General features: G+C 47.9%; 1 protein-coding gene across 4 annotated transcripts in view; it reads right to left on the bottom strand.

The window, feature by feature from the left end:
* The window catches only part of NTRK3 (neurotrophic receptor tyrosine kinase 3), a 205,778-nt gene that overhangs the window by 137,660 nt on the left and 57,829 nt on the right, over positions 1–10,289 (bottom strand). For all 4 annotated transcript variants that reach the window (XM_008640094.1, XM_008640097.2, XM_017742674.1 and 1 more), the window contains 4 exons: positions 6,859–7,016; positions 4,456–4,598; positions 3,755–3,896; positions 1,325–1,621 (listed from right to left, as the gene is read on the bottom strand). In XM_008640094.1, the coding sequence (XP_008638316.1) occupies positions 1,325–1,621; positions 3,755–3,896; positions 4,456–4,598; positions 6,859–7,016 (740 nt within the window). The remainder of the gene's footprint in view (positions 1–1,324; positions 1,622–3,754; positions 3,897–4,455; positions 4,599–6,858; positions 7,017–10,289) is intronic.

Genomic DNA, 10,289 nt, shown 5'->3' with positions numbered 1-10,289 from the left:
TGCACTCCACAGCATGGCTCAGATCCATTTCCAAAATCAGCTCTCCAGAACAGCATATCTGCCTCCCTTTCCTGGAGGTCCAGCACCTCCTTAGGAGATGGGGAAATTGAGTCACAAGGGTGGGACCTGATAGAGCTGAGACTGCAAACCTGTGCACCTCTCCTCACCCACCTACACTTAATAAGCCCTTCTGCCCTGACAGAAGGAAACATAAATAGGTCAGATAGTCAAACAGGGCAGCATCCTTGAAGTCAGAACACAAATTTTCCACTCCCATCCGTATCAGCTCATTTGTTCAATTGTCAGATCTTCAAGGCAGAGATTTGGGTTTGCATTTATGATATTTGACCTGCGGGAAAACTCTGTGTACATATATGGTGTGATATAAATAATAAATGAGAGTACCCTTGGTATTTTGCTATATTTAGCAAATGCCCTATTTTGCTGGATTTTCTTGGGCTGTAGGGGCCAATTTAGAGCTGCCACTTTCTCATGGCATCATTCCTGAAGGCAGCACAGATCTTAACTCCATGATGGCCAGCGTGGTGTTACACTGTCAGGGAACAGACCGAGATGCTCCTATAGAGCAGACAGGCCACCACAAAAGTCTCTATGGCACTTCCCAGAGATGGATCTTCATGTCCTCAAATGCTTTTTTTTTTTTTGCACTTAAGCTGTGAATCACCGGGGAGTACAACAGGGAATTCCAAGCAATCAGTTAAGAAATCCCAGCAAACTGATGCAAAGTGACTAATTGAGCTGTCGCATCTTTTGTAGCCCTGTCATCCTGGAATTGCACATATTGCATTCGGAAAGAAAACAATCCTGACATGTCTGCAGCCAGCTTTAATCATTTCACAAATGCAAGCTAGAAGTAGAAAAAAACAAAGGGACAGGCTGCATCACTTCAAAGGCTTTTCCTTTCTATAGCTTATAACTATCACACAGCAGAACACTTTCTCTCGAAAAAACTCAGCCACCTCTTTGAGGCACCCAGAAGGATGGCCAAACTTACATCCTAGTCCCACTGAAATTCCTAAAGATCTGTAAAATAAATAAATAAATACACTGCAGAATATGCTACAAAATAAAATTATCTAAAGCAGTTAGCACCTCTCCCAGCATTAAAGAGTTCATATGACACCAAAGTACACTTGTGTAGGAAAATCACACTGGTCAGAAGAAGAGGCTGACAGGGGTCACCTCTTCCAACCTGATGCTCAGACAAAGCTGACTTGGGTTGTCAAGGCAAGGATTACTGGCAGGGCTATAGTAAGACCTTCAGATTGCAAGGAGCCCTGGTGAGATAAACTGAATATCCTACCTGGAAAAGGCTTTTCAAGGAAGTGTCCTTTGATAGTTTGGTTGGCTGAGCCCAGCTGGTTGGTGGCCACAATCGTGTAGTTGCCATTGTTGTAGTGAGTGGGTTTGTTGAAGAGCAGGCAACCCTCAGACACTTCCCCTTGTTGGTAAAACTCCATGTGGATGATCTCTGTCTCCCGGAGGACCTGGCCGTTGTGCAGCCAGTGAAGGGTGGGAGCTGGGTTCCCATGCACTGCAAATGCAATGCAGTGCTCCATGTGTAGCACCGGCTCCTCCAGAGTAAGGATGCGAGGGGGATCTAGCAGAGAGAAACATGGCAGGCTCACAGCAACCTCCACCCAACGTCACGACTCTGTGCACCACAGAAACTAAGAGCATTGAAAACCTCCAAAATCACTTGTTCCTTCTACTCTTCCCATGGATGTCTGTAAAGGAGCAGTGTTGCCACAAGAACCCCTCCACCCTCCCTGGAAGGAGGATCTGAGCCATGGCCAGGCCTCTTGGCCTTCCAAACAGGGGTATAAAGACAGGGATGGGAATTTCACCGGCCCAGAAACAATTAAGCTTGGACTGTCCTGTCCACACACCTACTGCTGCTCTCCTTGCCCCAAGGGATCCTGGGGAGGCCGCCTGTCCCCGTTAAGGAGGACGCGGTGATGTAGCACTGTTACATTACACATGTGCAAGGTGCCCGTGGGAGCTTTCCAGTCTCACCAAGCAATTCTGGATTGCATAGCTGTGGAAGCAAACATCCCTCAGAGACTGTCTCTCCTTGAGGGCTTTGACTGCCTGAATATCCCAAAGGAGTTCTCACTCGCCGAACAGCCTCCAGGAATGTTTTAATTAAAGGGAGTAGAGTGGGAGAGGGATAAGAAAAGCAGAAACTCCACCTGCAATTTATTGTATATGCATCGTCTTCCCCTTGGGACATCCCAAGAATTCAAATGTTGCTCTGCTATAGCTTCTGAAACCCCATTTACAACGCCTACACCTAAGGTCCCAAACCCCAAGGCTGGCAAGGTCTGAACTAGAAGAACAAGTGTTGTGCAAAGATATGTGACACAAAGATGTATGTCTTCCCTAAAACTCTCCTTTTCCTGCTACCATCCAGCTGCAAAGATAATCCATTGGGCATCCACAAGGAAGAAAACTAACATACCAACTTTGACCCAGCTTTTGAAAAAAGACAGTGAATTTTGCAGGCAGTGAAGGTGATAGAAGAGAAGAAGGTGCAGAGCTGGTTGGAGCTCAGCAAAATTCTCTCAGCAGCACCCCATCTACCCTAAACCACACGGTCGCATCCCAGCCACCCTCCTTCGTTCACAAGCCCAGATCCGCATGTGGCTTGTTCATATCTTCCTGGCATGGGGGTTTCAAAACAGGCAGCCACCTACACGCACAAACCCAGATCTTTTCAGTGTGAAATTACAGCCTGAGTGATGGCTCTGTACAACAAGAGTCAGGGTAGCAGAAACTGTCGGCAGCTCAGAGGATTTCACGGGTGAAAACAGGCATGGACATAGCGCTGTTTAAGGTGTGGAGGAACAGATGCTAAAACACCGTGAAAAAAGCACCCGTCTGCTGACCAGTCAGCTCTGAGCTGGCCTGAACTTTAATTACCTCCATCCTTCAATCCCTCAATAGCACTTATTGGAAGGAAGATGAAAGTAGTAAAGCATCACACAGCGTGCATAGGTTCACCAAGAGCAGCCAGAATCCCACAAGGGTCTCCCCTACATATGGCAAGGTTGGGGGTGGGGGACAGATTTTCAGACTACAGAGTAAGGGCAAATATTACAGACACAGCAAAATATAGCAAATCTCAGCTGCTTGAGACCATAAAGCTGTGTAAACTTCCTCTTAAGGTCAGGGTTTTGTTATATTAGAAAGCACAAAGAAAGTTGAGCTACTTGGAGATAAAAGTGAGCAGTTCAAATCTGACACGTGCACATTTACATGACATTTGCGGTTTAACTTTGTAGGATCTGACCTGAGAGGAAGCACTAACATCCCTGAAATCAGGGGCAAGTTTTAAACTTTAGCAAGGGTGTCATTGAACCTCTCGCATAGCGTAAAGGCAAGAAACTTTGTGTTTGTAAACAGATTTTTAGTCCCTCTATGGCTTTCCCTTAGTCTGTTGAGTCTTCCTAGAGAGGGGCAAGAAATGCCCATTACCACCACGGTGGCACTGCTGTTCCTTCCCTGCTCTCGTGCCCATTTCTGGATTAATAGAAGCATCGGGAAAGCAAAATTACTGACACTTGAGAGAGAGCTGTGTGAGGATCCACCTCCAGCTCACTGTGCTCAGCTCCTCCTAATCCTCACCCACAAAACCAGTATGGCACAGGTAGCAAGTGGCTGTGCATTCAAACAGCTCCCAGGGCAGCCCCTCCAGGCTCTGTATGGACAAGGTGTCTCCACTGGTACTTACAGTAGACAGTGAGCAGCACACTGGCATTGCTCATCCCCACCACGTTCTCAGCAATGCAGGTAAGCAGGAATCCATTGTCCTCACTGGTGACATTCACCAAGGTCAAATTGATGGCATGAACATTGGTCCAGTTGAGGTTGGTCTAAAAATCCCAGAGAAAAATACACACAGAAATCAGTATCTGGTGGCTCCTTTCCTCCCCACTACCACCCCCAGAAAAGGAGGATCACAGTTTCCATGTGAGAAGGTCTCCAAAATCCAAGAACAACTGGGATCTGGATAGAGGGAGGTATTTCCTCACCTGATTAAACACACCTCATCTTATAAGAGGAAATACTGGGAAGGGGAGAGCCATGGCATTGTAGCACTGATTCATATGGCTAGCCTCTAGAAAATCTTACTTAGCTGCTACTTAGGTATGGCAAACAGGCAGTTTTAGTACAGTTTCATCAGAGGACACATGGGTTAATTCAATCAGGGAGCACTGAGCTCTGAAGCTCTCTCATCTTCACTTTCCAGCCATACAGAGGAAAGGTTTTGTTCCCTTCTGGGAGTCCCCAGCTTCTCATGTGGATAGAGCAAGGCTTCAGCTTTCCTTTGGATACAATGATTTCTCTTCTCTCATACCTGCATGCACGGACCTGGGGAACTCCCAGCAGCTGCTTTGGGCACAGGCAGCACTGAGGTGCTGCAGCCCCTACCTGGTGGGTGTTGATGGAGTGGAGTTCAGCCACTGTCCAGTCCACGTCCGGCAGCGGCGATCCTGAGCCATTGCAGGTGATGACGGCGTTCTCCCCTTCCCGCACCGTCAGGTTCACATGGCTCACACTGATCTCAGGAAGGTCTAGAGGAGCCAAAAAAATCCGCTCAGGTGTGGGGCAGCATTTGCTACAATCAGCCACAGGACATGTGAGGACCCAGAACTCACCAAGCTGTTTCTCAAATTAGCCCCCAGCACCCCAAGATAAGTAGCATGAGGCAACAGCATGGCCTTGCCCTACCGAGAAAAGGAGGGGTGTCAGAGACAGAGGAACATGTAGACACTGGAGATGTGCCAGCTGAGCAGACCCTCCCATCGTCTTTGAATCCAAAAGTTGCTGTCCAGTTCTGGCCACCCTCTCTCACAACCCCCATCCCCATCTCTCTACTCCCACAGAAGCTGCTCATGAGGGCAGTCACCTGGAACAGGAAAACTGTGTGTCCTGGGAGAGGATCCAAGGCCTCCCCACCTCCAGGGACAAGGCACAGAGTGCTCAGCATTCCAGGTGAAGAAAGTGTCCCTCTAATATATAACAATCAAGAAAAGATGACCAAGGATGTGTCCTCACATTAACTGCAGCTCTCCTAACAGAAGGTGCCCTTGTTCTTCCTCGGTGGTAGCAGAGGGATTCACTGATTTATGGTGGCTCTGATCTACACCACTCTTACATGGTGCCACAGGCACCAGATATCCTTGCAACGTGAAACAAGACAGTGCTGGTTGCAAGAGGGCCAAATAGTCTCCTTGAATAGGGGAGGTTTTCAGAGGCAAACTGAGTAAGCAGGGCAGCAGGTACTGACCAGTGGTCCTATCCCATCACAGGGCAGCAGCATCCATCATGCCAAGGCAAAGTCATGGCTGGTGACACACACACACACTTTCAAGGCCATCAGGGAGTGGCACCAGGAAGGAAGCAGCATTGTACTCATTGGGGGGATGCCAGAAGAGAGAAGGCAGCAGTCAAGACCTGGCAAAGCTGCATAGGTGGCAGGAATAGCTGAGAGGGAAATGGGAAGGACATGTATGGTCTTCTCCAGGCTGAGCTGGTATCAAACATGGCCACACCAAGCCATGCCTGCCCTCCACACCAAAGGAAAAAGGCAAATGTGGTGTCTTTAGAGCATCCCTGGAGTCTTAATGCTTGAGCAGAAAGACTCCTCTGGAGGAAAGCAGACCACTGCGGCTCCCTGCCCCTCCTCCAGGAGGTTTCATGTTCAGAAGAGGTGCTCACCCTGCACACCAGCACATTTTTGCTCCAAAGTCAGCACCCTGCTGTCCCCTGCAGTCTAATGCCACCATTGATGGAGCCATCTCTCCTCCTATCCCTGATCCCTAAGGAATTTTTTTTGTCTAATCCTTGCAGCTTATTCATCCCATGTGGGGCGGAAATTAAGCACTCTCAAATCTTTTTAGTTCATCTACATGAAGGCACACTTTGGCCAATTTCCAAAGCTTCAAGGGACAGGGTGAACTTGGAAAAAAAAAAAAGGCAACAAAACAACAAAAAACCCAAGTCATGCAAATCCAAACGTGCATGCTGTTTGTCTACTACTGCTACAAATAACAAACCCAAATCCCTAGTACAGAGGATGATTATAAAAAAAAAAAATAAATCTAGTTTTTCTCCTTTTTTCAGCCTGCGAGTTTGACAGCTGCTTGTGTACAGACAGTTTAATTGCTCTGTAGAAGGTACATCTCTTTTTCCTTAGTCTGCAAGGGATGCTTTCCAGTAATAGCAACAGCAGAGCAAAACCTGACACCAAACAGGCAGCTGATGTGTGAACAAGGTGAAGGAAAAAGGGATAACTATTGAACACGCCTCACGTTGCTCCTGGGGCCGCTGGACTCTTTTAAACATCAGTAGGAAATAGAAAGAGATATAAAGTCACTTCTGGCTCTTCCCTACAGATATGGGATTTCAATTGAAAAATAAAACAAAAGAAAATGAATCGAGGCGTGTATTTCCTAAGAGTAATTACAAAAGATACAGCGGCAGTGTCTTTTAACAATATGCTGCTTCTAGGATTCGTTAGGCACGGGAAGGTCTACATGAAACAGCTCTTTTCAAGACATCACACAGACTCACTACAGACACTTTGTCAAGCAGCAGCATTGCAGTGAAGAAAATGCCCCAAATCACTCAATATCTTTCATACACACATTAATAGCAGCTTCACATTTACCCAGATATTCTATTTTTAATCTACAAACTATCCTAACCGGCTTCAATCTTCTTCTCAACCACGTGGTGGGATCCTGCTACATCAGATTCCCAAGATAGCTGAACCTGAGGTGCTGGATTGCACAGGGATCCCTCCCTCATGTCCAGCCCTGGGATCCTTACCACACTGGGTGATGTTCATCTCCTTCAAAGTGATAATGACTGCATCCATGGTCATGCAGTAGAGATCCTGGTACTGCAGGTTTGCCTCGCCCTTCTCCTGCCAGAGCTGGATCCAGCGGATGTCACAGCTGCAGTTAAAAAGGTTCCTCTCTAGTCTCCTGCAGGCAGAGAGAGGTGAGAGAGGATGGTGGGATGGGGAAGGATGAGCAGAGCTGTCACCTGGCTCTGGAATCCCCAAGGAGAACAGTCACCATATAAGTGTAAGAGCTAAAGTAGAATCTTCTCCGTGTTATTCACATGGGGTCTTCTGGCACTTATTATCCCTGTCTTTTCCACAGTCACACATCCATGCATTCAGTCTCCTTCGTGAGTGCACACAAGGTTTTACATCTCCCAGGGCAGCACACAGATGCATTCAATGTCTCTCACCACAAGATCTGCACTCCTGTGGCTTGGTCCCACTGTCACCCAGACACTCAGAAGAGTCACCCCTCAGCAAATGAAAAGGCAGCTCTCTACTGCCCTAAAATATTGATCCACATCTTCAAATCCCACTTCAGTAGTGGTCCTAGACTCTGCTGGACAAAGCACAATTCAAGCCCCCACAAGCACTCAGAAAGCCGGCAGCTCTTCTCCCACGTTCCTTGTACGGACACAGGCTCCTGGTGACCCAGAACACAAGCTAATGTGCAGGGGAACATGCATTTTAATCAAATCAATCAGCACTGTACTGAGACCCTGCTGACCTGACCAGGAGAAATGGAGAAAAGCACTGCCTTTAATGTACTTCATTTAAACCACACTTACACATAGTTTATATACCAGGAATGTTTATTATAATTGATTTTCCAACCTATTAACCATTTCATTTACATTTTTAAAGCTCTGCAGGTCTCTGTGGACATGCAAGAAGGGCAAGTCCCAGCAGTAAGAAGCCCAGTGCTCATCCAGGACTGAGTTACCAAATCTGGTTGCAATGATAATTTTAGCAAAACTAGGAGATAGAGCCTGAACAAACAAAATCTCTCCCCACACAACTGTAAAGCAAAGGAAGTTGTGATCAGCAGAGCCAGCAGTGCCAAAGGTGAGCTCAGTTGCCCCAAAGCAGAAGGGGATCTCCAAAGGTCAAACCATTGCTGCACATGATATCTAGATCCCCCATCATACAGGGACGAGCTTTTTCCCTGCTCTGTTCCACTTGTTACTACAAAAATCCATGCTTGCTTTCACAAAATTAATTTCACCGACTAACAGGATTTGGAAACAACCTTCCAAACATCCACAGCTGCTGTTTTGTCAATACAGTGCTGTAAAAGGAGGAGGTGAAGGGGTCTTCTGGTAGCACCCAGGGTTGCTAAACCTGAACCCTAATGATGCCACTTTGCATTTTCAAATACGTCAAGATGTCATCTGACTTTTTTTTTGTAGGGCAAACACTGAGTTAAACTTCACTCTGTGGCTTTTCATTAGTTCATTTCTTTCCCACCAAAAGCACATAAACCTCTGTGACACAGGTACAAGGCTCAGACAAGCAACTCAAAGGCCAAAGCACTAAATTTAACAGACCAGAGCAGATTAGCGCAGTGATTTGGTGGGATTTGAGTGATGAGACATTCCCTGCGTGCTCTGACAGGTACTGCCAGGGCTTTGCACAGGCTTTACATCCTCCTCTACACGACCATGAATCTATTTTCTTCTCAGGAGCCTCCCAGGATCACTGATACCAGCAGAACATGGGATGGCATGTGGGTAAGAGCCACGGCAGATCAGGTAACTGGGGATGTACCCTGGGACCTGGCGGGGAGCTGGGGGAGCTCAGATGCAATGGGGGAGGAATTCTGCTCTGCTGCAAATATCCTCACAAAACGAGGCTGCTGGGAGAGCTGCTGTCCTAGCACTTAAGGGCAGCTCTGTAAGTAATAGACAGCAGCTTTCCCGGCCCATTGCTAATTCATGAAGGGCCATGAATAATACAGGAGCCACGGGCTTCAAGGCAGAACGTCCCCCAACCTGCCCCAACACCAGCGATGCAGCTCGCTCTCATCGAGACCCCCCAGAGGGGCTTTTGCACAATTTAACTCCCATCACAGGCTGGATGTGCTGAGTGCCACGGACAGCTGGCACACACTGCGGGTAGAAGGGACACAGATGTGCGCACCCCTTGTCCCTAACATGCATTGCAAGAGCATTCCTGGCACGTGTAAAATACCCTCTCCTCCTTGCTCGGTGCCAGCCTTGCCATGCCAGCTGGCTCTCCAGAGAGGTGCATAGGGAATTCCACACTCACACAGCTCTAAACCCACACAAAAACCGGGACCTCCAATTCTCTCCTCAGACCCCTCCCCTTGCAGGAACCAGTAGGAGCTACAGCTCCTTCCAGCTCTTCCTCTCACATTTCTGTATCACACCTCCACTTCCTGTGGACATAAATGCACCTTCTCTCCCCTGCAAGAAGGAGAAGCACCTTGGGGACCAGAGGGTGCCCTTTGGACAAAACACACTTTTGGACCAGAGGACACTGCCATGCGCTGCAGAGCATGGGTGCAGCAGCACCCCAGGGAGAATTAAGGCAAGGGGCTCTTTGTGGGACATATCCAGCAGAACTTACTCCTGAAAAGAACAAACAAACCCAAAGTGCATTTTTTGTATGCAGGCTGGAATTGTTGCCAAAGCATCACTTGGCTGCAGGCGCTCAGGAGCTCTGCACACGCCCACACCTTCTTCAGCCCTCCTTAAAAGTGAAAGCACCTGTGAGAAATAGCAAATATCACAGCTGCAAAAGAACTGGGCTCTCTGCACAAGCAGAGCTGCTCTGTGACTCAAAGAGTTCATCCAAAAAGGGACTGAACCTGCACATGAGCCAGAGCCATCCACCAGCACCATAAGCAGAGAGTGATGGTAGGGTGTATTCAGGGCACATCCCCTTCCCAGACAGGCACACTATGTTGGGGAAAGAGGAAATTTGTGACAATCGTGCCATGAGCTGTCATTTGATGGGACCCATTGTGTTGGTTTAACAAAAACATGGTGCATGGAGGTGGAGACACCCATCAAAACTGAAACCCTAGAGCCCTGCAAGCATCAAGCCAATTCTCCAGCAAAAGTGATGCTGTTGGTGCCTGGTTGAGCCCAGCTTTGCTCCCTTCAGAGAGCTGTACCCACTGTCTCCCAAAACTGCCTGGACAGCCCTCACCAGGGTGGACCAGTGTGGGAGACAGATGGCATTAACAATTTGGTATGTTCTGGAACAGACAGGGACCTCACACACACACAAGCAGCTTTTTTTTCTAGACTAGCAGCTAAATGAGACACGTGCCCTGTCCCATGCCTCCCCACTCATCAGCTAAAGCAAAGCTGTCTGCAGCTAAAACCTCTCAGAGGGCAGCCGAGATCCTTGCCACACTTCTCCTGTCTGTTTCAATTCACATAAA

This window comes from Corvus brachyrhynchos, unplaced genomic scaffold, assembly GCF_000691975.1.
Source record: "Corvus brachyrhynchos isolate BGI_N302 unplaced genomic scaffold, ASM69197v1 scaffold97, whole genome shotgun sequence".
Lineage (NCBI taxonomy): Eukaryota > Metazoa > Chordata > Aves > Passeriformes > Corvidae > Corvus > Corvus brachyrhynchos.
This window is presented reverse-complemented; position numbering and strand designations above follow the sequence as displayed.